The sequence below is a fragment of the Dictyostelium purpureum genome (assembly GCF_000190715.1).
Source record: "Dictyostelium purpureum unplaced genomic scaffold DICPUscaffold_194, whole genome shotgun sequence".
Taxonomy (NCBI): Eukaryota; Evosea; class Eumycetozoa; order Dictyosteliales; family Dictyosteliaceae; genus Dictyostelium; species Dictyostelium purpureum.
The window spans coordinates 1-27,458 of NW_003519530.1; the positions used below are offsets into that span (position 1 = coordinate 1).

At 24.8% G+C, this 27,458-nt stretch overlaps 11 protein-coding genes across 11 annotated transcripts; 7 read left to right on the plus strand and 4 right to left on the minus strand.

Annotated features, from left to right (window-relative positions):
* Positions 1-1,020: 1,020 nt before the first annotated feature.
* Positions 1,021-3,706, plus strand: DICPUDRAFT_56349 (uncharacterized protein; the record flags this gene model as incomplete). The annotated part of the gene is made up of 3 exons (XM_003289788.1): positions 1,021-1,189; positions 1,838-2,931; positions 3,010-3,706. 3 exons carry the CDS (start codon positions 1,021-1,023, stop codon positions 3,601-3,603), a joined length of 1,857 nt encoding a protein of 618 aa, XP_003289836.1. The 3' UTR covers positions 3,604-3,706.
* Positions 3,707-4,800: 1,094 nt separating this feature from the next.
* On the minus strand, positions 4,801-6,375 carry DICPUDRAFT_154298 (uncharacterized protein; the record flags this gene model as incomplete). Its single annotated transcript, XM_003289801.1, has 3 exons — positions 4,801-4,884; positions 5,570-5,828; positions 5,858-6,375. 3 exons carry the CDS (start codon positions 6,373-6,375, stop codon positions 4,801-4,803), a joined length of 861 nt encoding a protein of 286 aa, XP_003289849.1.
* A 2,282-nt stretch (positions 6,376-8,657) lies between these two features.
* DICPUDRAFT_80603 (uncharacterized protein) lies at positions 8,658-10,598 on the plus strand (the record flags this gene model as incomplete). The annotated part of the gene is made up of 3 exons (XM_003289789.1): positions 8,658-9,956; positions 10,222-10,289; positions 10,364-10,598. The coding sequence occupies 3 exons, from the start codon at positions 8,658-8,660 to the stop codon at positions 10,596-10,598; spliced, it is 1,602 nt and encodes a 533-aa protein (XP_003289837.1).
* A 621-nt stretch (positions 10,599-11,219) lies between these two features.
* On the plus strand, positions 11,220-12,059 carry DICPUDRAFT_36390 (uncharacterized protein; the record flags this gene model as incomplete). The annotated part of the gene is made up of 1 exon (XM_003289790.1): positions 11,220-12,059. One exon carries the CDS (start codon positions 11,220-11,222, stop codon positions 12,057-12,059), a length of 840 nt encoding a protein of 279 aa, XP_003289838.1.
* A 270-nt stretch (positions 12,060-12,329) lies between these two features.
* DICPUDRAFT_80605 (uncharacterized protein) lies at positions 12,330-14,732 on the plus strand (the record flags this gene model as incomplete). The annotated part of the gene is made up of 3 exons (XM_003289791.1): positions 12,330-12,693; positions 13,718-14,262; positions 14,346-14,732. The coding sequence occupies 3 exons, from the start codon at positions 12,330-12,332 to the stop codon at positions 14,730-14,732; spliced, it is 1,296 nt and encodes a 431-aa protein (XP_003289839.1).
* A 66-nt stretch (positions 14,733-14,798) lies between these two features.
* Positions 14,799-16,317, minus strand: DICPUDRAFT_80606 (uncharacterized protein; the record flags this gene model as incomplete). The annotated part of the gene is made up of 4 exons (XM_003289802.1): positions 14,799-14,867; positions 14,938-15,655; positions 15,724-16,136; positions 16,195-16,317. The coding sequence occupies 4 exons, from the start codon at positions 16,315-16,317 to the stop codon at positions 14,799-14,801; spliced, it is 1,323 nt and encodes a 440-aa protein (XP_003289850.1).
* Positions 16,318-16,751: 434 nt separating this feature from the next.
* DICPUDRAFT_92376 (uncharacterized protein) lies at positions 16,752-17,354 on the minus strand. The gene has a single exon (XM_003289803.1). The coding sequence runs from the start codon at positions 17,304-17,306 to the stop codon at positions 17,103-17,105; it is 204 nt and encodes a 67-aa protein (XP_003289851.1). The 5' UTR covers positions 17,307-17,354; the 3' UTR covers positions 16,752-17,102.
* Positions 17,355-17,731: 377 nt separating this feature from the next.
* DICPUDRAFT_80607 (uncharacterized protein) lies at positions 17,732-19,803 on the minus strand (the record flags this gene model as incomplete). Its single annotated transcript, XM_003289804.1, has 2 exons — positions 17,732-19,637; positions 19,727-19,803. The coding sequence occupies 2 exons, from the start codon at positions 19,801-19,803 to the stop codon at positions 17,732-17,734; spliced, it is 1,983 nt and encodes a 660-aa protein (XP_003289852.1).
* Positions 19,804-20,268: 465 nt separating this feature from the next.
* Positions 20,269-24,340, plus strand: DICPUDRAFT_80608 (uncharacterized protein; the record flags this gene model as incomplete). The annotated part of the gene is made up of 3 exons (XM_003289792.1): positions 20,269-20,489; positions 20,566-23,218; positions 23,288-24,340. The coding sequence occupies 3 exons, from the start codon at positions 20,269-20,271 to the stop codon at positions 24,338-24,340; spliced, it is 3,927 nt and encodes a 1,308-aa protein (XP_003289840.1).
* A 376-nt stretch (positions 24,341-24,716) lies between these two features.
* On the plus strand, positions 24,717-25,839 carry DICPUDRAFT_154307 (uncharacterized protein; the record flags this gene model as incomplete). Its single annotated transcript, XM_003289793.1, has 3 exons — positions 24,717-24,954; positions 25,048-25,267; positions 25,353-25,839. 3 exons carry the CDS (start codon positions 24,717-24,719, stop codon positions 25,837-25,839), a joined length of 945 nt encoding a protein of 314 aa, XP_003289841.1.
* Positions 25,840-26,422: 583 nt separating this feature from the next.
* DICPUDRAFT_80610 (uncharacterized protein) lies at positions 26,423-27,131 on the plus strand (the record flags this gene model as incomplete). Its single annotated transcript, XM_003289794.1, has 2 exons — positions 26,423-26,638; positions 26,712-27,131. 2 exons carry the CDS (start codon positions 26,423-26,425, stop codon positions 27,129-27,131), a joined length of 636 nt encoding a protein of 211 aa, XP_003289842.1.
* Between the last annotated feature and the right edge of the window lie 327 nt (positions 27,132-27,458).

Consider the following 27,458-nt stretch of genomic DNA (forward strand, 5'->3'; position numbering starts at 1 on the left):
GGTAGTCACAAATTTTCGGAGCATTGCACAAAATAAAATTTTATTTATTTTATATTTTATTATAAAATAAGAAATCAAAATAGTTTATTGAGATTTTTTCTAAAATTTTTTATTTTGTAATATTAAATTTTTTATAAAAAAAAAAATAATTTTATGTGAAAATATCTTTTTTACCAAATTTAATTTTTTTTTTATTTTATTTTTTTATATAAATCATATTTATATATTTACATTGACAATTTTTTTTGTTTGTTGTTTTTGTTACTTGTAGGAATCAGAAAAAGAAATGGAAAAATAAATTTCCCGCATCTTTAATAAATTTTCAATCACCCCATACCAAACATTCTATTTCCACTTTTCTATTTTCTTTTTTTTTTTTATAATTATTCACATAATACCAAATAAAAAACCATATTTTTTTTTGACAATAACTCATTCTTTTAATTTGATGATATTTATTTTTTTATAATTTTTATTGGTTGGTTAATTAAAATCGATAAAATTAACACTTTGAAAAAAGTTTATTTTCTTTTTTTTTTTTATATTTTTTTTATATTTTTTCTGTATTTTATATATAGTTGAAAAAAGGTTATAGATTTATTTTTGTAAATAATTTATGTTTTTTTTTTTTTTTTTTTTCTTTTCTCTAAAAGTTTATTTTTAAAACAAATTTATAGAATCATTATAAAAATATATAAATAAAACAAATAAAAAAATAAAAATTAAATAAAAATCAAAACTTTAAAATTAAAAAAAAAAAGGATAAATCATATCAATAGTTCTAGAACCAATATATAATCAGAGTTTAATATTTTTAGAAAAGAATTAAATAATCAAAAATTAAAATCAAAAATCAAACAATTAAAGTTAAAATAAAAAATAATAAAATTTAAAAAAAAAAAAAATTAATTTTAAATATAATAAAGATTAAGATCAGGATATAGAAAAAGATAGAAATAGAAATAGAAATAAAAACACAATATATATAAATAAAATATAAAATAGATATATTATTTAAAAATGATAATAAAGAAAATTATATTTTTATTTTTTATATCATTTTTAATTGTAAATAATAATATAGAAAAAGTTCAGTCTGCAAATGGATATGGTTTAATCAATCCAAATGCAACCTGCTCACCATATATAGGGGATCCAATTGACCTAAGAATATGCAATGGAAAACTTGGTGATCAAAGTATGTATTAATTATTTTTATTTGTTTGTTTTATTTATTTTTTTTATTTTTTTTTTTTCAATTATTGTTATTATAAACCACCTCCTTTAATAAACCCATATAAAAAATAAATTTACAATATTACCATATTTTGAAAGTGTCTTTTTAGTTTAGTTTTGTATTTTATTTTTATTTTATTTTATTTTATTTTTTTTGGTTTGATTATTGGGGGGGTTTGAATCTCTCGCGTTTGTTTTTTTTTTTTTTTTTTTTTAAATTTTTCAGAAAAATAAATAATATCTTTTTTTTTTTATTAAATTAATCCATAGAAGCTTTGTGTATTTTTTTTTTGGTTCATTCGGTTTTTTCTTTGTGTTTTTTTGTTATTATAATAATTTAAAATAAAAATCATACAATAACCAATACCAAAACCAATATAATAATCAGTTATAAAAACTATTAAGAAAAAAGATTTTGATATTAATATTTTAAAATTTCAATAATATTAATGTAATTTTCTCAATGATCATAATATATAAATACATTCACACCCATTTTATAACATTGCGCCTTTTAATTTTTTAAAAAACTAATTATTTTTTTTTAAAATTTTTTTATTTTTTTATTTTTTTCAAATAATTACATTAAAAAAACCAATAGATAATATTTATACAGAAAGTGGAATATCACAGAAAGTTAGTTTATTAACATTAGAGGCAGCTTTTACAAAGTTAACGTTTTTACAAACCCAATGCCCAAATATAAATTTTTCACAATTTGGTTTTTGTAATTTATTATTATCACCATGCGAGACAGTTCAATTACCAGCTAGAAACATTTCTTTCCCAAAGAGAATTTGTAAATCAACATGTACAGCTATTGTAAAGGAGTGTAACATTTTATCAACCTATTTTAATTGTACCAATGATAATGCATTTCCAGATTTATATAATTTATATAATGCATCAGCCTATGGGTTCACAACAAATAACGGCTTTTATCCAATTCAATGCGAAAATGTTACAGATTTATTTATAAAGACACCAAATTCACAGATTTCAGAGGTATGTCCACCACCTTTATTATTAAGAAATAGTAGCGACCCAAGATATCCAGCAGAGAAAGGTTACACTTATTTAACACCAACCAATTGTGTTTTACCATGTCCTGCACCCTATTATACAGAAAAAAAGTGGAATCAAATGTTCACAATGTCGAAAATTGTATCAACCATTAGTTTTGTATGTTGCATTTATAATATCTGTACATTTGGTCTTTTAAATAAGAGTGTCAGTAAATATAACTATTGTATAGTATTTTTTTCAGCTTCAGTGGCACTAATTAATTTAATGGATATCGTCACTTATGCAATTGGTTATGAGAAACTCTTGTGTCCCGAGCCAGGTAGATTCGCAGTTCAAGATGATGTAGCATGTGGTGTAACAGGTTCACTTTTCCATTTCGGTGTAACTAATGGTGTACTTTGGTGGGCTACCATGGCAATTTATTTATTATCAGTTGTAAAAAGAATTAAAATGATCGATTTCCGTATTTTTGTATTATTTAATACAGTTGTCTCATTAATTATGTTAATCATTCCATTATCTGGTAAAGCAATTATGGCTGGTACTGGTTCATTGGCATGTTGGATAAGAAAAACCTGGTATGTAAATGGTGTATTTTGGATACCATTAGGCTTATGTTTATTTATAGGTGCAGGTTGTATTATATTAGTAATTTTTCAAATTTACAAGGTAATTATTATAATTATTATTAATGATTTATAAAAAATATGAATAGCATAATAATTAAATATTATTAATTTTATATAGATTTCTAAAAATGTTTCAAAAGATAGAAAAATCTTGAAATTACAAATAAAACCATTCCTTTGTGTAACTTTAGTAGGAGGTTCATTTTTTTATTTATTTGTATTTAATTTCGATAACGAAAGACACATGGATGAATACAAAGCATCCATTCCAGGATATGTACAATGTTTATTGGCTGGTGGAAATCAAGAAACATGTGTTTCAGAAGGACCCAATTTTGCAGCTTACTTTATGTTTTACTTTTTCATTCGTCTCTTTGGTATTCTCTTCTTTTGTATATATGGCACCTCTGAGAATGCTAGAAATATTTGGATCCATTCAACTTTACTCAACCATCCAGCTATCAAACCATTCTTATTGAAATACAATATCGTCAATTATAATAGTGTTACTGTATTTGGTAGTGGCATGGCAGCAACCAATTCAAAGTCAATGACATCTGGTAAAAATAAAACAAATAGTGGAAAAGCTATAGAATTAGAAATTAATGATTCAGTTACTGCATCTAAAGGTCACACTATTTCTGTTAGTAAAGTCGATGAAAATGATGATTCAAAATCTGGTTCAGGTATGGATACTTCAAGTGATTCATAAAAAAAAAAAACTATACAAAAAAACAAACAAAAACTATATCATTCAAATTATTTTAAATCAAATAAATCAATTAAACTAATCAAATTAATATTATAAATTAAATATTAATTTTAATATGATTTTAAAACTAAATAGTAAGGACACAAATCTAACAAAAAAATTTTTTTTTTTTTTAGAAAAAACATTAAATTAAGGGCCAGGAACCCGTTAAAATAACCCCAATTTTTCCCCTTTATTTAACCCACATTTGGGTTTTAAAAAAAAAAAACTTTTCCAAAAAACCAACAAAACTTTTTCTCTTCCAATTTATTTTAATCCAAATTAATCAATTTAACCTATTCAAATTATTTTTTTAAATTAAATTTTTATTTTTAATATGATTTTTAAAAACATAAAAAGGAGGGGTGTCTGTTTTTTTTTTTTTTTTTTTTTTTTTATTATTACTTTAATTATGGCGAGGAACCTGTTAAATCAACCACACATTTTCCCCATTACATTAACACACTATTTAGTTTTTAATAAAAAATGCTATGTTTTTGAAATTTCAATTTCTTTTTGTATTTGAATTTAAAATTTTTTAATTTTTTTTTAAATTCTTTTTTTTTTTAATTTACATTTTTCTTTTATAGCATTTAGATTCTTTCTTTTATACATACAATAATAATACATTTTTTTATTATAATATTTGGCACATATTATTTAAGATCATTTAAGAAAATCATCAATTAACCTTATCAACAGATTTTTAAAAGAAATAAATAAATTTGTTTTGTAGTTTTAAATAAATTAAATTTTTATATAAATAAATAATTATATTTATAATAATTTTTAATTATATAATTCTTTATTGAATGATTTTTAATATTTTGATTAGATACTCTTAATTGTATTTAAATTTGAAGAAGATTTCTATTTAAAATTTATAAATGGATTATTAAAAGATATTTTATTCTTATATTGAAGATAATATTTTACACTTGCAATACCAAATGAATCACTCGAACCAATTACATTTAATTCACTGCTTAAATCTCTATTTGAACCACTACTTAAAATATTGCTTGTACACGCTGTACCACCATTTGAACTCCATTTAATTCACTTATTCTACAACTATTGAACCACTATTTGAAACATTGCTTGTATTAACATTTGAATTAGGATGCGAACTATCTGGACCACTATTTGACAACCATTTTAATCACTTCTTGATCCACCATTTGACTGATTAATCAGACTTGGACCAATATATGCACTACGATGTGAACTACCACTTGAACCCTTATTTGACCGATTACTGATTTCATTTGAATTATTGGACAAACATTTTGAATCGTACTACCACTTGAAACACCATATTATAATTGTTTTTTAAAAATATATCAAGTTAATTTATTTTGTTTATAAAAATATTGATTGGTCTGTAATTGTGCCTGGATCTGGAGGGGAAGTTTTTTATAATCCTTGATTGCTTCAATAGTTTTTACCTTCTCTTCCTGAAACTATTTTATATCTATTAAAGTTGCTTGGCCAGAGCAAATTAATGATATTTATAAATAGTTGATTTGATTGGCAAAAATTTTTCTTTAACCGCTGTCGGAGCGTTAATTTGAATACTTTATATTATTAATAATCTGAAGAAGATACCCTATTATATCTTTGTTTTTTGTTGGTACAAATAACTAAATTAAAAAATCTAAATAAAAAACAATATTAATAAATAATTTTTTATTAACTAAAAATAAAGATATTTACCTATTCTTTATATAAAGGTTGTTGATACTGGGTCATTGGATGAATATTATGCATCTGTGGAATCTGATATAATGAGTTTTAGTTTTAAAAAAATAAGTGACACCCGTATTGTTTCTATTATACACTGTTGATTGTGGTGTTGGTTGTGGATTTAGTGTTGGTGTTGGTACAGTATTGGGGTTGAAGTTGGGGTTGGTAAGTAAGACCAAACTGTTGAATTAAGAGTTTGAGTTGTTCTTGGATTTGGTCTTGGATTTGGATTTTGTGTTGGTTGTGGTTGTGGTGTTGGTTGTTGTTGTTGTTCTTGTTTTTGTTGTTGTTGTTGTTCTTGCTCTTGTTCTTGTTGTTGTTGTTGTTTTTCAAATGCATCCATTGCTTGAAATAGTTTTTTATAATCTGGGATTGATGCACTATGTTTTGGTTTGGAATGTGGTCTTTCTGGTGAATGGCAATCTGGTACTGGAGGTGGTCTATTTTGGATTGGTGAAACTGGTCTTACTTGTGGTCCCCGTTTGGTGTTGATGGTGGTCTGTTCATTGGTGGTTGTGGCGGATCAGATTTTACTGGTGAATTGCCATTTGGTACTGGAGATGTTCCTTTTTTGATTTGCGAAACAGGTCTTTCTTGTGGAGGTTGAGCTGAGTGTTGTTTTGGAAGTCCCTGTTGTGGTGTTGATTGAACAAGATAAGGTGATGGTCTATTAAATAAATTTGGTCCACCTACAAATTTATTTTTTGATTGTGGAGATTGTGATGGTTGTGTTGATGGTGGTGGGTCATTGTTGGTCTTGGTTCCTACTGGTTTTTGGGATTGTGTTGATGGTGGGTTATTGTTGGTCTTGGTTCCTACTGGTTCTTGTGGTTGTGTTGATGGTGGTGGGTTATTGTTTGTCTTGGTTCCTACTGGTTCTTGTGGTTGTTTTGATGGTGTTGGGTTATTTTGGGTATTGATGTCGTGTTTGGAGATAAAAAATAAAAACAAATGAATGAAGATAGCTAAGACTATTGAAAAAATCATTTTTAATTTTTTTTTTTTTTTATAATTATTAATGATGAAAATAATGAATGTAAATTAATAAAGATGAATGTACAATATGAAAAATGTAAATATGTGAAAATATATATATGAGTGTGAGTGTGGGTTGAAGAAAAAAAATTTTAAAAAAAAAAAAAAATAAAAAAAAAAATTATAATTAAAAAAAAAACATTATAATTTATTAAAAAAAAAACAATAATTTATTAAAAAAACAATTGTTATACTAAATAGATTCTCTATAAGAAATAAAATAATGATTAAAAGAAAAAAAAAAAAAAAATTAAAATTGGAGGTGGTTGATTACTTTATTTGTAAAAAAAATTTTTTTTTGGTTTTGTGAAAAAATAATAAATAAAACTAAAATATAAAAAAATGAACTTCATTTAAATAAATTATATGAATTTTAAATAATTATAAAGGTAAATAAGTAAAATAGTAAAAAAAAATTTAATTACGATTATAAATTTTAATTTACAAAAACATATTTTTTAATAATTCTACAGAGTGAAATACATTATTATATTTGCAGTTTTTATTATAATCTGTGTGATAATTAAAAAATATTAATGGAATTTATTTTTTTATTATAAAAAATATTTATTTTTATTATTTTTTATATAATGATTTATTTCACTCTTTAAAATCCTTAAGGTAAATTGTTAATGGTCCATTAATTAATAGTAAATAACATAAACCACATGATACATATTTTATTTTTCTTTATTTTTAATAGTAGAAAACTGCTCAAAAAATCCACTGTATATTATAATAAAATTCACTCATTTAACATTAAAATAAAAATTAATCATTTAATTAAATAAAAAAAATTATGTTTTAAATTTAATTTTAATTAACACATTTTTTACCTTTTTATAAAACATCAATCACTATATATTTATTTTTAAAAAAAATTTTATTTTTTAGATAAAATTTAATTTTTTATTTTTTTTTTTTTATTTTAATAATTATAAATATATAAAAAAATTTTAATTTTTATATAAATATAAATAATAATAAAATAATTATAATATTTATTATATATTTATTTTAAATATTTCTAAAATTTTATTCACAAAAAATTAAATCTTTCACATTCAAAAGTATTTTCAAATGGGTGTAATAGAACACCTCGAACCACTTTTTTTTTTTTAATATGTAATTTTTTATTTTTTTGCACATAAAAAAAAAAAAAGTGGTTCGGGGTGAAGAGAAAATGGACCAGCTTATTATGAACAACGTAAAAGTATAATTACAGAAGTAGTATATGAACCATAAATGATTTTCAGATGTGACTTTGAAATCAATATTTTAGCACAAAATAAAGAAGACTACAATAAACCAAATCAACTCTATTATTTACAATTTCCCATATTATTTAATTTTAGAAAGTTTAGAATGTAAACTAAACCATTCCAGGAGAGAAAATGAAGAGATCAAAGATATCAATAGCAAAAAAGAAATTATTATTCAAATGATTCAAAACAAATACATATTTTACAGATGCAATACAACAATTATAAAATCAAAGAAGAAGAAGAAATTAAAAGGTTTGAAAAGTCAAAACCAACCAAAAAGATGAATTAATAAAGGCATTATTGCTTCATTCAGATAAAAACTGCAATTCCAAAGACAACTATTCAGATGAAGCTTTTAAAAACTATCCGATTTCAGCCGGCCTACAAACTTTTTAAATAAATAATAAACTATAATTTAAATACATTTTAAATAAATTAATAAATTATATTTATTTAATTAAATATTGATAGCAGTATTAAAAAAGCAAATTTTTTATTATCTTTTATTTTTATTTAATTTTATTAATTTGAATTTAAAAATTCAAACATTTTGAAATCTATTTTATCTTATCCAACACTGATTCTAATTTGGGTATATTGTGGTGATAATGATTTCATAAAATTGCAAACTTTAGTATAACATGAACCAAATGAAGTTTTTGTAATTATATTATTTTCTTCAAGTTGCATGACCAACCACACTGTTTCATTTTTCATTAAACACTGTTTAAAATTTTTTAATTTTTTTTAATTCACATTTTTTTTTAATTTTCTTTCATAGTATTTTTAAAAAGTTTTTTTTTTTTTTTTTTTTTTTTTTTTTTTCTTTATTATTTTATATACATACAAATAATCATACATTTTTATTTTTTTCATTATAATATTCGGCACATATAATAATTTTTAATAATAACAATAATAATTTTTTATTTTTATAAAATAATTTACAACTTAATTTATTATTTAAAAATGGATTTATTACTTGTTTTTTACTTTTTATGTGGTATCATTAGTTTCTCATTAGCTTTTTTTATAAATAACAAAATATACAATAGCAATAATAATAATAATAATAGCAATAACATTATAAACAACAATGATAGAACCCACACTCAAGACCCACACCCAATCAACAATGATTCAACTGTACAATTAACCCCAAATCATCAATCCCCACCAAACGCCTCTACCTCTGCACCAACAGCCTTTGTCTCAGCCTCTGCCTCTGTACCATTAACCTCAGCCTCTGCACCATCAGTATCAGTATCAGCATCATCTGCACCTGCTTCATCTGTTTCAGCACCATCAGCATCAGCATCATCTGCACCATCTGCACCATCTGCATCATCATCAGCATCTGCACCAGCATCATCTGTATCTGCATCTGTATCTGCACAATCTGCCTCTACCTCTGCCTCTGCACCATCCGCCTCTGCCTTTGCCTCTACCTCTGCACCATTTACCTCTGCCTCTACCTCTGCACAATCAACATCTGCCTCTGCACCATCAGCATCAGTCTCTGCACCATCACCATTATCAAGAACCAATAAATTTAGAAAGCCAGTAAATAGTTCTTCAGGTGCATCCACATCAACTGGCAATAGTCCAATGAAGAAAAGACTATTGGAAATAGATAATGTAAAAAATTGTGATAGAGAATTTTCAAAAAAACTTAAACTCGAAGATGAAGAGAGTTTAAAAAGAGATAGAGAAATATTTATTGAAATGGAAAGAGTAAGAGTAGAGAGAGAAAGAGATGAAAAAATAAAATTAGATCAAATTAAAAGAGCAGCAGATATTAAAAGAATTTCAAAACTTTACAGAGAAAGGGAAGAAATGGAAGAAATTGAAAGAGCTCAAATTCTTCAAAGAGAAAAAGAAATAAAAGAGGAATATGAAAAAAGAAATTTAGAAAGAATCCAAAAAGAAAAAGAAGAAAAAGAAGAAAATCAAAGATCAAGATTTAGAAGCCTCGAAAGACAAAGAGAAAGAGAAAGATCAGAAATTGAAGAGAGAAAAAGATTAGAAAATCTTCAAAAAGAATTACAAAAAAAAGAAAGAAAAGAAAAAAGAAGATTAGAACAAGAAAGATTGGAAAGGGACCGTTTAGAAAGGGATGATAAATGCACCATTTGCATGAACGTAATAGAGGCCAATGACCTCGCCTTTATTGAATGCGTTCATAGATTTTGTTATGAATGTATTTTCGAATGGTCAAAATGTTTCCGTACCTGTCCAAACTGCAGAAAACCATTCAGAGATGTCAGAGTAAGTAATCCATTAAATTTATATTAATACATAATAAAAAAAATATATTAATTTATTTCATTTATAATTTATTGCAGAAAGTAGCCAGTGCCGAACGTTTTTAGGCCAATGCTAATATAATTTAATTCTTTGTTAGGTTAAATCCAATTTTTCTTTTTTCAGGTAACACGTTCATTAGTCTTCTAAAGGTAATTATTATGATAATATTTGTATAATTATTATTATATTTGAATAAAAAAGAAACTAATATTTATTTCATATTTAGTCAAATTCTTTCTCTTTCATTATCCACACGTGCTCGCTATTTAAAGTCTACAATGGGGTACGCTTAAGGTAACTATTATGCTAATATTTTCATAAATATTTTAAAAAAAAAGATACTAATATTTAATTTTAATATTTTTTAGTTTAAAATCTGGTTCTTTCTTTCTCAACATCAAAAGGTTTGCAAAGTATACATTGGGGTTCTTGTTCATTCTTTCTTTTTCATTATCAAAATATTATAGGTCACAAAACAAATTTTGGGGTTCTTGTCTATTCTTTCATAAATCAGAGATCAAGCATTGGGGTTCTTGTCTATTCTTTCATATTCACTATCGACACATTTTAAATCATAAAACAATCATTGGGGTTCTTGTCTAAGCTTTCCTATTCATAAATCAGAGATCAAGCATTGGGGTTCTTGTCTATTCTTTCCTATTCACTATCGACACATTTTAAATCATAAAACAATCATTGGGGTTCTTGTCTATTCTTTCCTATTCATTACTGACACATTTAAAGTCATAAAGCAATCATTGGGGTTCTTGTATATTATTTTTCAAATCGTCCATCAACTATCAACTCAATAATTTGTACACATTAATTAATACACAAAAATATTTCTATTTAAATTAAAAAATTAAAAAATAATATAGAAATCTAATAAATCATTAAAAAAAAAATTATTTCTTATAAACCTTAATAGTATTCGGTGAAGAAATAATTTAGAAATTATTAATATTGATATAGTTTTAAATTTAAAAAAGAAATAAGTTTTATATCTTTCTAAAATAATTTTTTTTTTTTTTTAGATATTTTAATTTTCTTTTTTCTTTCATTTTTTTTTTTAGATATTTTTTCATATTGTTGTGTTCATATGTTTTTTTTAAATATAAATACAAAAGTTTTTAAATTTTAATTCATTCATCAATTTATAAAATAAATAAATAAATAAATAAATAAATAAATAAATAAATAAATAAATAAAAATATAAAAATAAAATGCCTTTATCATTAACAACTAGAAAATCATTAAAAGATAACGAAGAAACACTCAAAACTCATTTAGCTACTATTGAAAAAGCTTTAGGTACTCCATTTGAAATTGTTTTCGATTTTGAAGATATCATCACCAAATGTAACGATAATTGGGTAACAAATAGCTGTGGTTCAATCTTTTACAAGGATGTTGTTGGTAATTTAGCTAAAAATATTGATACCAAAGTCAGTAAAAACGATATGGTTAAAGAAGCTTTCTTAAATGCTGTTCCAAACAAGAAGATTGTATTTGTTGCTGCTGATGAAAAATTACCATCCTATTGGCAATACTCATTTGTTGATGGTAATTGTGTAATCTCATTCCGTCCAAAAATCTGCAACACCAATGATGTCTTTACTGCCAAATTAGAAACTATTCTCCCAACTGAAGGTGTATATTCTTTAATGACTCGTTTAAATATAAAAGAAAATGAAGCTAAAATGGCTGCAAACTTGGCTGCTGTAAAAAAAGCAATGAAATCCGAAGCCGATTGGACTATTGATCAAGTATCATTAGAGGCTGTATACCCACATGTCGCTGCTGATTTAAAAAATAGCTTTGGTCACATTTTCGCTGGTGTTGTCGAAAAAGTAGCTGCTAATCTTGCTAAACGTTGTGCCGATGAAATGGTGCTAGAAGCTGTCCAAGAAGCCACCTCAAATCGTACTATTGTTATTAAACACAATGAAACTCAAAGTGGTTATTGGTTATGGTCATTCGAATCTGGTAATTTAGTCATTTCATTCAAATCTATCACTAACACAAATGATGTTCAAACATTTGATTTCATTAAATTATTATAAATCAAAACAAAATAAAAAAACATAATTTATATTTTATTTTTATAAATATAAAAATCTAATTATTTTTAATAATTTGTAGAATTAAAAATAGATAATTATCTATTTTTTATTATTAAACTTTTTTCGTTTTTCGTTTTTTTATTTTTTTTATTTTTTTTTTTTCGATTATTTTTTTTTTAATTTTTTTTTAATTTTTTTTTTTTTCATTTAATTTATTTTAGTATTATTTTACAAACAGTTAAATATTTAAAAATTATTTAATTATTAACTATGGTTCAACCAGATTTAACACCAAAGAAATCAATCATTAATAATAATAATAATAATAATAATAATAAAAATGTTGTAAATAAAACTAAATTTAAACCAAATACAGATAAAGCAGTTAGAAGAATTACACCAAATTTAGTATCACCAAATGTATCAAATAATAAACTATCCACAACAACAAGCAATACTACAAAAACAACCACAGTAAACAATGATACAGATAATAGATTAAAAATTAGTAAAGAAATTATGGATCAAAAAGAAGCATTACCAGTATTTACTGCCAAGGATGCACTTTTAAAAAATTTTAGAGTACATGATACAGTAATTATTATTTCAGAAACTGGTACTGGTAAAACTACCCGTAAGTAATTTTATTGAATCTCATTCATTAATAAAATCCTTTTTTATAATATATATTAATAGTATGATAATTATTTTAGAAATTCCACAATATCTTTATGATGACGGATATAAAGATAAAGGTATTATAGCAATTACCCAACCAAGAAGAGTTGCAGCAGTATCAATTGCAAAAAGAGTATCACAAGAAATGGGTGTTGAAATTGGAAATGAAGTTGGTTATTGTGTTAGATTTGACGATACAACAACAGAAAAAACTAAATTAAAATATATGACTGATGGTATGTTGGTTAGAGAGGCAATGTTAGACTCATCATTATCAAAGTATTCAGTTATTATGTTGGATGAAGCACATGAAAGAACATTAAACACTGATGTATTGTTTGGTCTATTAAAGCAAATTCAAAAGAAAAGAAAGAATCATTCAACATTATCACCATTAAAGATTATAGTGATGTCTGCTACATTGGATGCTGAATTGTTTTCAGGTTATTTTAATGAAGCACCAATATTGTATATTGAAGGTAGACAGTTTCCAGTTCAGGTATACTATACAGAAGAGTTACAAAAAGATTACGTTGACGCAGCATTGATTACAGTTCTTCAAATTCATATAGCACATTTAACAGATAAAGAAATCCATAGAGAGGAAGAATTGGATGGTGGCGATATTTTAGTTTTCTTAACAGGTCGTGAAGAAATTGAAAATCTAGAAAAACTTTTATTGGATAGAATATCACGTTTACCACAAGGTTCAAAGAAATTAATTGTTTGCCCCATTTTCTCTGCTCTTCCACAAGAGCAACAAATGAAGGTATTCGAAAAAGCACCAAAGGGTTCAAGAAAGGTTGTTATCGCTACAAATATTGCTGAAACTTCACTTACCATTAACGGTATTCGTTATGTTGTAGATTGCGGTGCTGTCAAATCTAAAATTTATAATCCAAAGATTGGTATCGACTCTTTAACAGTAATTCCAGTTTCAAAAGCATCAGCAAAACAAAGAACTGGTAGAGCAGGTAGAGAGTTTGAAGGTAAATGCTATCGTTTATACACTCAAGATACATTTGAAAAATTTGATGAATCTTCAATTCCAGAAATGAAAAGATCAAATATTGCAAATGTAATTTTACAATTAAAAACTATTGGTATTCAAGATATACTTGGCTTTGACTTTTTAGAACGTCCACCATTAGTCACCGTAAAGAAATCACTAGAGCTTCTTTATTGTCTTGATGCATTAAAAGATGATGGTACTCTAAGCGAACTTGGTAAAAAAATGGCATTGTTCCCACTAGATCCAATGTATAGCAAAGCTTTAATTAAATCTGCAGAGTTTGATTGTTTAGAAGAGGTTTTAATCATCATAAGTATGCTTTCAGTCGAATCTATTTTCTTTACACCAAAAGATAAGAAGAAAGAAGTCGAAGATGTAAAAAAAATATTTTTCTCACCAGAAGGTGATCATATTACTTTCTTAAATGTATTTAGGGAATATCAAAAAGTAAATGGTAACAATCAATGGTGTTTCGATCATTTTATAAATACCAAATCAATGGCTAAAGTTGTTGTAAGTATATTTAAGATACATTGGTATATACATTATTTAAAATATAAATTTTATTAACTATTTTTATTTCATTTAAAATATAGAATGTATTTGAACAATTAGTTAAATATTGTATTTCATTAAAAATGAAAATTGTATCATGCGATCAAGATTTAGACCGTGTAAAGAAATCTTTTATTGGTGGATTCTTTATGAATGTAGCTGTTTTACAACCAGATAAGAAATATAAAACTATGGTAGATAATAAAGAAATTCAAATTCATCCCACTTCATTTTTATTTGGTCAAATACCTCAACATATTTTATATAATGAACTTACAATTACCACCAAAGCATTCGCTAGAAACGTTATGCCTATCGAAGCAAGCTGGTTACCCGAAATCTGTCCAAAATACTATGGCACTAAACAAGTTATTAGTAATGATCCAAACTCTACTTCAATAGAGGAAACAACTAATGCTTTTAAATAAAATAAAAATAATTTTGTAAATAAAATAAATATATTAAAAATAAACTAATAAAAATAATAATTTTATTTATTGCACTAATGATACTATTAAGCCCAGAGCTGAACCAAATAATAACCCTATATCTAATGAAAAAGACTGTGATAATTGTGAATTATTAGCATTTTATTTAAATTAATAATTTTAGTTTTTTTATAAAGTTACTTACCATCATCGAACCAGCTAGTTCTTTATATTGTCTTTGTACTTGTTTGGGTCCTTCGGCCATGCATATTGAAGCAACAATACCATTTGTAAAACCAAAGATGGCAATGAAAACATATATTAGTGCATCTACTCTAAATGAATCTTTATAAATTGACATAAAGAATAAAAATACAAATATAAACCTTCCTAATGTTATTCCCCAAATTAAATAAACACTATAATTTGTTTTCTTTAAAAAGAGTGGGAATAGTTTACCTATTAAATCGGAGACATTATAAATTGTTACAACCAGTATCATATACCAATCTTTTGCAACATTCTGAACATTTACTTGCATCATAAAACCTGGGAATAAAAATAGAGAGAGGAACATTAATAATACCAAGCAGCAGATATAATGGGAACTTTTTTTCCAAACATATAAAATATTTTGAAATGGAGTTGCTTCATTGGTGGCGGGTTGGGGTGTTTTGGAGGAGGAGTTTGAGGTGGGTGGTGTGTCTAATTCATTTCCTGATGTTATGTTTTGTTTCTTCATTACTATTTGTCCTATTGGTGATTTTAGCAAATAGATAAATAATACACTGGCAACTAAAATTATAAAGCATCCTACACTAAAAAATATAATAATTCCAATTTTGTTATCTGGGCCACTATTACTGAAACTTAGTTTTATAATTACCCTTATAATAACACCAATTACACCAGATAAACCAATTCTAAAAAATAAAAAATAAAAATATTAGTAAAAAAAAAATAATAAAAATAATTTTTTTTATATATTTACCCTATTTGTGCAGAAATACAATATTTAGGGCCGAATAGCCCTACGATTGCAAAAACGGAAGATTGAATTAACCCATCGACAAAAGCAGATACACCTATTAAAACAACTGTGATGATATAGCTTCCAAATGAACCATTTATTTTTGTAAGGTTTATTAGTGGTATAATTATTAATGCAATAATGTATACTAAAAAACCGCCTAAAATATTATAATGGTGTTTTACTTTTTGGGGGTAAAGTAATGTTATTAAAAATGCTATAATTAACATTACCATATAAACAAATGGGATTGTATATGTTGTTTTATATTTTGGATATAAAATATCAAAGTAATCTAGTACTGCTAAATATGATGAATATGGGAACAACAAAGCAATGGAGAGCATAACCATTATAAAACTGATTTTATGATCCTAAAAAAAAAAAATTAATATTTCATATTTTAAAGAATTACATATAAAATTTACTTACAATTTTATTACCTAAAACCGGTGAATAATCCTCGGTTTCTTCCATATCTTTTAAAGAAGTATTTGAAGAAGATAATATTTTATTTAAATCTTCTTTCGATTCATTGTCAGAATCCCCACCCATTTTTTTATTTGTTTGTATTATTATAAATTATTTGTAATGTAATATTATATTATTATATTAGTTCATTAAAATATGTAATATTAGTTTTTTTTTTTTTCTTCTATTTATATATAATTTTTTAATATTAAAAAAAATTATCTAAATATATTTATTTAATTTAAAAAAAAATAAAAATAATTAATAGATAATTTTTTGTCATTTTATTTGGTTTTAAATAGTACCTTTTTGAAATTTTATTAAGATATTTATCTTTTAGAATTTTAATTAAATGTTTCAAACATTCTATGGAATTGGTTTATTAAAAATGGAATTTGCATACCATCCAAATTTCTAAAAAATCGTTTAATATAATTTTTTTATTTTTATAAATATTTAAAAATAAAAATAAAAATAAAAAAATTAAAATTAAAATTTTTTTATTTTTTTTATTTTTTATTTATTTAATTTTAAATTTTTATTTTTTTTTTAAAAACATATGCATATTTTGAATCATTTGCACACTGTTTTATTTTTTTTGCTTGTAATTTTTATTTACTAAACTACAAACATTATTTTTTTTTTTTCTTCTATTTTGTTAAGTTTTTGTTTATCAAAACCAATACACTGATTATGAGGACAATATTCTAAATTTTCACGGTAATCAACATTTAATTAAAAAATAGTTTTGTAGGTTTTAAGTGAATAATAAAGATTATTAAAATTTTTTCTTATCTCTATTTTTTAATAAATAGATGTTATTAGAAGAAAAGTTGAAATGTTGTAATAAAAAGTTTGTTAATTCTTGATTACAAAATTCTATTGAGATCTACTAATTTTTTTAATTCTTTAACAGAGTATAATGAATCATTTTCTAATTCTTTTTTCATTAGAATTGGTTTATTTGATAATATAATTATTTTGGATATTGGTAATGAAACCCTTGCAGCCAATACTCTTACTAAATCAATAAACCTGTGGCATCGGTGGAAACCCATTGATTTATCAGCCATCTTTGATAACAAACAAATAAATACTAATATTATCTACTTTTTCAAATATAGTACCGACCAAGTTGGGGTGTTTCTTTGATAATTCAAATAAAATATCTGAATGTTCGCTTGGGCTTTCGAACCTATATGAATATTGAAATTTTTTTTTTACATCATAGATAAGAACTCTAAATACAGCTGCATCTTGAACATCTTTTAATAGTTGATGGATCGCCATTCGGATAATTTCTTTCAGAAATATAAGATTTAAGGTATTTTGTAATTTCTAGATTCTGCTTATATATTATCTAATAATGATTGAATATCCATTACTGCTATCGAGTAAATATTCTACATCTAATAAATCTTCATAACTGCATATTTGACTAAATTTGAAAAATTAATTAAAAAAGTATTTTGTTTGTAAAAATGGCTGATTACTTAATTTAATTATAATTAATTTTAAATAAACCGGGTGGAACTTTTTGCTTAAAACTAAGACCAAATGTGAGTTTTGTAAGACTGTTTGGTAATGTGTGGGGTAGAACTTCTTGGTTAAAAAAATAACCGAATTTGAGCGTTGTAAGACTATTTGGTAGTGTTCCGGGTAGAACTATTTTGTTAAAATAATGACCGAATGTGAGTGTTGTAAGACTATTTGGTAATGTGCCGGGTTGAACTATTTGGTTAAAACCATGACCAAATGTGAGTGTTGTAAGACTATTTGGTAATGTGCCGGGTTGAACTTCTTGGTCAAAACTATCACCGAATGTGAGTGTTGTGAGACCATTTGGTAATGTGCCGGGTGGAACTACTTGGTTATAACAATAACCGAAAGTGAGTGTTGTGAGACTATTTGGTAAAGTTCCGGGTAGAACTACTTGGTTAAAATTACTACCGAATTTGAGTGTTGTAAGACTATTTGGTAGTGCTCCGGGTGGAACTACTTGGTTATAATGATAACCGAATGTGAGTGTTGTGAGATTATTTGGTAATGAGTCAGGTAGAACTACTTGTTTAAAACAATCACCGAATGTAAGAGTTGTGAGATTATTTGGTAATGTACCGGGTAGAACTACTTGGTTAAATAAATGACCGAATGTGAGTGTTGTGAGACTATTTGGTAATGTATCAGGTAGAACTTCTTGGTTAAAACCACCACCGAATGTGAGTGTTGTGAGATTATTTGGTAATGTGCGGGGTTGAACTATTTGGTTAAAACTAAAACCGAATGTGAGTGTTGTGAGACTATTTGGTAATGTGTCAGGTAGAACTATTTGGTTGAAACTATAACCGAATGTGAGTGTTGTGAGACTATTTGGTAATGTGTCGGGTAGAACTACTTGTTTAAAATAATGACCAAATGTGAGTGTTGTAAGACTATTTGGTAATGAGCCAGGTGGAATTACTTGGTTAAATTCATGACCGAATGTGAGTGTTGTAAGACTATTTGGTAATGTGTCGGGTAGAACCACTTTGTTAAACCCATAACCGAATGTGAGTGTTGTAAGACTATTTGGTAATGTGCCGGGTAGAATTACTTGGTTAAAATTATCACTGAATGTGAGTTTTGTGAGATTATTTGGTAATGTGCCAGGTAGAACTCTTTGCTTAAAATCATTACCGAGTGTGAGTGTTGTGAGGCTATTTGGTAATGTCCCGGGTAGAAGTACTTCGTCAAAATTATTACCGAATGTGAGTGTTGTAAGACTATTTGGTAATGATTCGGGTGGAACTATTTGGTCAAAATTATCACCGAAAGTGAGTGTTGTGAGACTATTTGGCAATGTGTCGGTTTGAACTATTTGGTTAAAATCATGACCAAATGTGAGTGTTGTGAGACTATCTGATAATGTGCCAGGTAGAACCACTTGGTTAAAACCATAACCGAATGTGAGTGTTGTGAGACTATTTGGTAATGTGTCGGGTAGAACTATTTGGTTAAAACAATCACCAAATGTGAGTGTTGTGAGACTATTTGGTAATGAGTCGGGTAGAACTACTTGATTAAAATCATCACCGAATGTGAGTGTTGTTAGATTATTTGGTAATGAGCGGGGTGGAACCACTTGGTTAAATTCATTACCAAGTGTGAGAGTTTTAAGACTATTTGGTAAAGTTGTTGGTACCTTATAAAAATGGCACAAATATAAATTTGTCAAAAATGGTGGAAATTCATTTTTATCAAGTAGTGTATCACCACACCACTCAAGTGTTGTTATATATGATTTATCTTTAAATTGTCCATATCGTGATTTATCAAGATTTACAACACTATGTTCAATAAACTTTAAAATATGTTTATGAATTTCATTTCTTAAAAATATATTATTCCAAACTTTATATAATAATCTATAATAAATAGTTAAAAAGAGAAATCACCAATTAATTTACTTTTAATTAATCTACTATTTATATTTATTGAATTGTATTGTACTTACCTATCACTAATATTACAACTGTTTTTTAGCTCTTCATTTATTTTAAAGTTAGTTAGAGATGACAGTAGCTCATCCATTGTTAACATAAAAAAATAAATTAAAAAAAAATATATTTTGCCAAAATATATTGTTTTGATAATCACAAAAAAAAAAAATTTTATTTTTTTTTTCTCAAATTTTAATGTGGAAAATTATAACATTTCCCATATAAAAATTAAGTTTAATAATGAAAAAATACTTTACAACAATATAACTTGATAAAAAAATAATTTTTAAATAATTTTTATTTAGTATTTTTGTAATAAAATAAATTTAAATGATTTAATTTTATCTTATAAATTAATATAAAAAAAATATCTGATTTGCTTTAAAAAAATTAAAAAAAAAAATACGACCAAATTTATTTTTGAATATTTTTTTTATAAATTTTTTAAATTTTTTCACATTTTACAAAAAAAAATGTGATAACCTCTTTTTATTTTTTTTATATATGTCGATGAGACAAAAAGTTTTTTTTTTTTTTATAAAAATATAAAATAAAAATGCAACAAAATGGTTATATAAATTTATTTGGTGTGTTTAAAAAATATAATTATGATTTCGACCTTGTTTTTAATTTTGATAAAATTAAAACCCTTTTTTGTTGCGAAGAACATTTTTATTTAAATGGTTTTGTGGACTTGTGTATCAACGATTTGATACCCACCACAAATGCAGAAGAGAATCCAACATTAGACGATTTTAAAAACCATTATAAAGAATTGTAATTATAAATTATTGGTATTTTTCACAATGCTTTTTTTGTAATCGATACTAATTTTAGTTTTATAAATTTAAAGTTCAAAATTAATAGAATTATCAATACCAAAGTTTTTAAGTTATTTAAAAGATAATATATTTTTAATTTCAGATAAAAAGAAAACATATACTGTGAATCAGTTTTTAAATTATGTTTTAGAATTTAAAAATATAAATAGATTTATCAGTGTTTTCGGTGAATATTTCAATATAGAAATATTAGATTGTATATTCAATAAGTTATATATAGACTATAAAGAATCATATTTACCATTGTTCAAGTCACTTTTAGATAATAAATTATTCAAAGCCAAATTTAATTTAATAAATAATAACAATAATAACGCACAAAATAGTTTAGATATTTATAAAATTTGTAATAATATATTTTTAATAATAGAAAAAGATAATGTTGAACTATTCAAATTATTATTTGATGATAGTCAATGGTGTATCAATAATAATAATAATATAAATAACAATATTAATAATAATAATAATAACAATAAAATTCAATCAGATATATTTTGGTTTTTTGTATGTCTTAAAGATTCAACTAATATAACAAGATATTTATTAACTGAATATGCAAAAGAAAAAAAAGAAAAAGGTCAAGTTAATCCCTTAGAAATTGATCCATTATACCTTTTAGAAATTACCTCAATGTTTTTCAATTACAAAGTTGCCAAAGTAGTTTTAGAAATATATCCACCCGAAAAAATTGTACCAGAAATAGAAAATGATGTTAATTTAGAGGGCTTAGAAGTTTCAATTAATAAACCAACTAAAAGTAGAGTATTAGATGTTAATATGTTATTTAAATCAACATCAGAAAATCAAATAGAAAAATATTTTCGCTTATTAAATGATCATAAAATTACAATAAATCCAACATTCTTTCAAAAATACCAAACATACAGCAATCAATCAATATTTAAATCATTATTCTACCAAAAAGTTAACAAATATGGTGAAAAGGTAGAGGAAGGCAAAGGAAAAGGGCCAATTATTAATTCAGAATTTTTAAATAAAGGAATAAAGAGTCACACACAGAATCTTATAAAAGAAAAACTATTAGAAATTAACAATATTAAAATACACTTTCGTTCAATTGAAAGCAAAGAAATTAATGTTTGCTTTATCTATGATCTTGATGTAATGGTGGTTTTGGTTATTTCCTTTGGTTTAAACTTTTCCTGTGATTGTCAAGAATATAAAAAACACCAAACCTGCATCCATCCCTTCATTTTTCTAGAGTACTTTAATATTCCATTCGACCATCCATTCTTTATTTCGTCAAAGAAATCATTTATGGACGTATTTATTTTTTTCCGTTTATATTGTGGTGGCTCTAGTGGCGATTTATTAAATAAAAGTATATTTAACCATCAGCTTTTTAATAAGCATTTATATGGCTCACCCTTCTTTTCAAGTTTTTATCAAGACGAATATACTTTTGAAAATAAAACAATGGAGGAATTTATATCTTGTGAACTTTTTTTAAACCTAAGTAGACTAGCCTATTATTATGAAGAAAATGAAGAGTTTCAATCAGTTACATACCATGGTTCTTTTAAAGATATGTTTATTCATTCGAAAATGGAATTTGACACATGGTATTATATATTCGAAAACTTAACATTATACAGAGATTTATCAAGAGACTTTTTAAATCATCAAGAAATTGCTAGAGCTTTAATGGAAGATGATCAACTATCAAAATTAATGATTCTATTTCATTTTTGGGGAAAAGATCTTCCAGTTATGTATAAAAATAAAATACCACTTGCTCTCTTTACTTGTCCTTGTTTAAAATCAAGCTATATATATATCTTCAAAGTCCAAAAAAAAAATTTTCTAGATTTTTTCAAATACAAAGTAAAAAATACTCAAGATTTAAAAGGAGCTTTTGACGACCCAATAATCGATTTATTTCTTCAAAAGTATAAGATACCACTTTTTCACAAGAGCTCAATATTGTCTAAAATAGATTTTTATAGTAAAACCATTTTCAAAAATCAAATCTCAATATACACAATATTTTTTTCAATTTCTTCTTTTTCCACAAAAGACATTTATAACATTTTAGTAGTTTTAAATTCTTGTTGGGGAACAAACTATCCATTACCATCATCAACAAATGAGGTTGGTGAAAATAAAAATAAAAAGGGGCAATATAGTTTAATTAATAATTCAGAAAATTTAAAAGATGAAGAAACACGTAAAAAGATTGAAATGGAGTTATTAGGTCAAGAAAATAAATCAAAATCAAAATCAAAATCAAAATCAAAAAATAATAATAATAACAATAACATTAGTAATGTTCGAAATATTATCGTTATTGAAAATAATTCAAACGATACCGAGGAAGAAAAATTAAAGCAAGATATTCAAAAAAAGAATGTAATTAAACAAGAAACATCAATAGCTATACATTCAAATATTAACGAACAAAAAGAGACTATTGTTTATGATACCCAAGTAGGAACATTAAAATTTAATACCGATGAAAATAATCTTTTGGGTAGAGGCAGTAATGGTACACTAGTTTTTAAGGGCGTATGGAGAGATAAGATACCAGTTGCAATTAAACAGATGAATAAAATGTTTATTAAAAATATAAGTAAAGAAATTGAAGCTTTAATAAAGCTCACTGATAGAGATGGTAGTAATGTTGTAAGATATATACATCAGGTAGGTTTATTAATGGATTGGCTAATGCTTCTAATAAATATTAATATTTTTTTTATTTGTTAATTGCAGGAAGAAGACAAGAGTAATATTTATTTAGGATTAACACTTTGCGGCAAATCAGTACAGGATTTAATTAACCAAAATGAATTACAACAGTTTATTGGTATAGATGATGATGAAAGACTTGTTGCAAGAGCTATGGATATAGTCAGTGGTATTCAGTTTTTGCATTCAAATGGTATTGTTCACAATGATTTAAATCCAAGAAATATTTTAACTAAAGATGGTAAATTTATAATATCAGATTTAGGGTTAAGTAAAATAGAGGTAGAATCATCATTTGAATATTCTATGCATGCACCAACGGGTCAAGAGGGTTTCCATCCATTAGAAGTTTTAATGGAAAAGAGGAAAACTAAATCAGTTGATATATTTTCATTGGGGTGCATCCTTTACTATATTGCAACCAATGGTCAACATCCATTTGGTGAAAAGCTATTCAGAGTAGTCAATATTGTATCCAATAAATATAATTTAAATCATCTTCAAGTCACACAACCAGTTTTATGTAATTTAATAAAGCAAATGTTATCAAAAGATGAAACATCAAGACCAACCATCGACCAAGTTTCACAGCATCTCTTCTTTTGGAACACAATTGGCAAGATTCAATTTATCGATAAACTAAATAATTTATTTAAAGATAATAATAAATTTAATAGCAATTTAAATAAACTATTAAATAATACCGATATCGAAGGTGGCGGCTTTAAACCATATTTAACAAGACCATGGAACCAACTCATCGACAAAGTTTTACTTGACAATATTTCTAGTAAACAACAAGGTTCAAATTCAAAGAGATCAATTTTTTACCAATATGACCAAATTAAAGATTTAGTTAGATGCATTAGAAATACCATTCAACACCATAAGGAAATCCAAAAATTAATTCAATCCAATGATAATAACAAAGTTAATAATGAAACTATTATTAAGTCATTGGAAACTCAAGAGGATGTACTAAAATATTTCGAATTAAAATTCCCAGATTTATTATTTTTCCTTTATAATAAATTTAAATATAGCAGCGAATTTAGAAATTTAATTGTTTTAAATTAGAAATATGTATTAAATAAAATAAATAGAATTCAAAAGAAAATCATTTTTAAATTATAATTGTCAAAAGAAAAATAAATATTCATTTATTTAAAATATTCTTATTACCAGAGTATAAATTTAAATAGTAGTTAAATTTTCCCCAGCTTTTTTTTAAATTATTTTTTTTTATTTTTTTAGTTTTTAGTTTTTTTTTTTTTTAATTTATTTTTTCATTTTTTTTAAATTAATTTTTTTCATTTTTTTTTTTTTCATTGCCCCCAGACAACATATCAATCAATATAAATATAAAAAAATGAAAGATTAAAATAAATATATTTATTTTCATTTCACAACCCACACAAACAAACAAACAAATAAACACAATATAAACAAAAAGATGAGAATTCTCAAAAGTTTAATATTATTTATTGCATTATGTAATATTTTAGTTTCGGCATTACTACCACCATCACCAGGTCCAATCGATAGAAGTCAATTAACAGACGAACCAGTAGTTGCTTATTATGGTTCAGGAAGTGATAATGGTATTTACTCTATTGGTGATGGTTGTTCAAATTCAAAAATTACATTACCAAAAGAATATATGCCAATTGTAGTTTTAAATGAAACTAGCTGTAAGTTATAGCTTTTATAATTATAAAATAAATAATAATTATAAAAAAAAAAAATATTTAAACTAATATTTTTTTTTTTATTATTTTATATAGATTTAGCAACTACATATGGTAATAGCGATTTTAATATAGCAGTAGTATCAAGTCAAGGTACACAACAAGTCCAAATTCAAAGTGGATTAAAAAGTATTGCAGCACACGGTGGTGTTAGCTCTACCATTTCATATGATGATAAACTCAATGCATTCATCTTTATAAACAAAGAAGGTTTCACCACTAATATCATCACCTATTTAATTGACCAAGATTCTCAGTATGTAATCTTTTTTAATATTGCACTGCAGTCATAATCATTACTAGTATTGCGCAATACTAACCTGTATTTATTTTTTATATAGTACCTCAACATCCATTAAAAATAGTATTGCTTTTCCATCACCATATTATGATTTAACTACCAGCACACTTTACTTTGCAGCTGTTATTATTGGTGATGTCAGTTATGTTGTTTACGATCAATCAGGAATGAAAGTTTACTCTCTTAGAGATTTAGATTTGGGTGTTGGTTTCGACTCATTACAAGTTGCTGCCTATAACGGTCAAGTTGTATTATTTGGTAAAAACTCTGGTGAAGAAACCTCACATCTCTTTTTAGTTAATCCAGAATCAAAAAATACCACTCTTTTAAATCAAGGCACTAATGCCGTTTCTATGATCACTGGTGCCAATCCAAGATATGTTCTTTTAGTTACCTCATCTCAAACATATATGCAAATTGATTTAGAAACTGGTGCCTCAACTGAATTCACTGCTGCTTGCCCAGAAACCTCTTTTTCAAACTCTTTTATTTCATCAATTGCTGTTAAAGATATCTTTTCTTTTTAAAACAAATAAATAAATAAATAAATTAAAAATTGTATAAATTTAATTATTATATAAAAAAAGTTTATCCATAAAAATAAAGTTTTAATTTGTTTTTAGGCTGCTATTTTATTTATATTTTTGGGTCCAATATTAAAACCAATCTATCGATGATTTAATAGTGGTTATTACCATATGACTTGATAACAATGAGTATTAGATATAATTTCTAAACAACAATTTTTGTTGAAAATATTATTATAATGATTTGTAAATGTGCACAGTATTTATAGATATGGTTGCACCCTTAGGATTATCATTTAAATAACCATCTATTTGATTTTATAATTGAGACTATTAAAAATCATATTAGTTAAATCCATTATCGAAATTATTCTTTTTAACAATCATTATTCTTTTGAATGCTTATAAAAAAATTATGAAAAAAATAAAATAAAATTTAATAATAATTTTTTTAGATTTAAAAAAAATTTTCAATTTTTTTATAATTAATAATAAAAAGGAAAATGGGAGTGTTAAAAAAAAAAAAATTTTAAAATAATTTTGTTATAAAAAAATTTTTAAATTTTTATTTATTTATTTATAAATGCAAAAAGATTATAATTATTTATTTAAAATATCTATTGTAGGTGGTAGGGGAAGTGGAAAAACCTGTTACTTTAATAGATATATAGAAGATAGCTTTGAACCCTTGGATTCGTCCCCTTCCTTTGAAGATAATCATACGGGTAGTGGTCTTAGAAGAAAAACGATTAATTTTAATGATAACTGTATCATAAGACTTCTACTGTTTGATTATAATGTGTGTAAAATTATTTTTTTCTTGTTATTTAAATATTTAATTATTAACATTTTGCCTACTTATATATTTATAGAATAATTCAATATTTAGAATCGATGATGAATTCTATGAAGAAATTCAAAGGTCCAATGGAATTATTTTAACATATGATATCTGTAATAGAAGTTCATTTAATGATTGTATAAGAGATTATCAAATTATAAATCCAAATGGATCTGATAGATACCGAATTATTTTGGTTGGAACAAAATTAGATATAGCTGAAATTGATGAAAAAAAAAGAAAAGTGACTTATGATGAAGGAAAATTATTTGCAGACCAACAAGGGCTAGAATTTTATGAAACCTCTTCAAAACAAAATATTGGTGTTCACCAATCCATGTTGACTTTAATTGGTCAAATATTAGATGGGATAGAAAATAAATATAATGATAGCAATAGCAATAGCAATAATAATAATAATAATAATAAATCAAAATGCACTATTCAATAAAATAAATTCTATCTATTTAATGAAAAAATATTTAAAACAATTTTTTCTCCTGCAGAAAAAACAAAAATATTATTTTATTCAGTAAGATCATAAATATAAATTAAAATGAAACCTAATATTTAAAATTAATTTTTTTTTTTTAAAACAGAGTTTTTTTTAAAAAAAAAATGTTAAATTATATGATAACAAAAAATTCAATTATTAAATTCAATTTACTAAGTTTATTTTTTGGTTTTAAAAAAACATAAAATCTGGAAATTCATTATCATTGGTTGATAGTATTTTAAAGCTGAGGTGCTGTGTATCAAAGACTATAATATACATAAA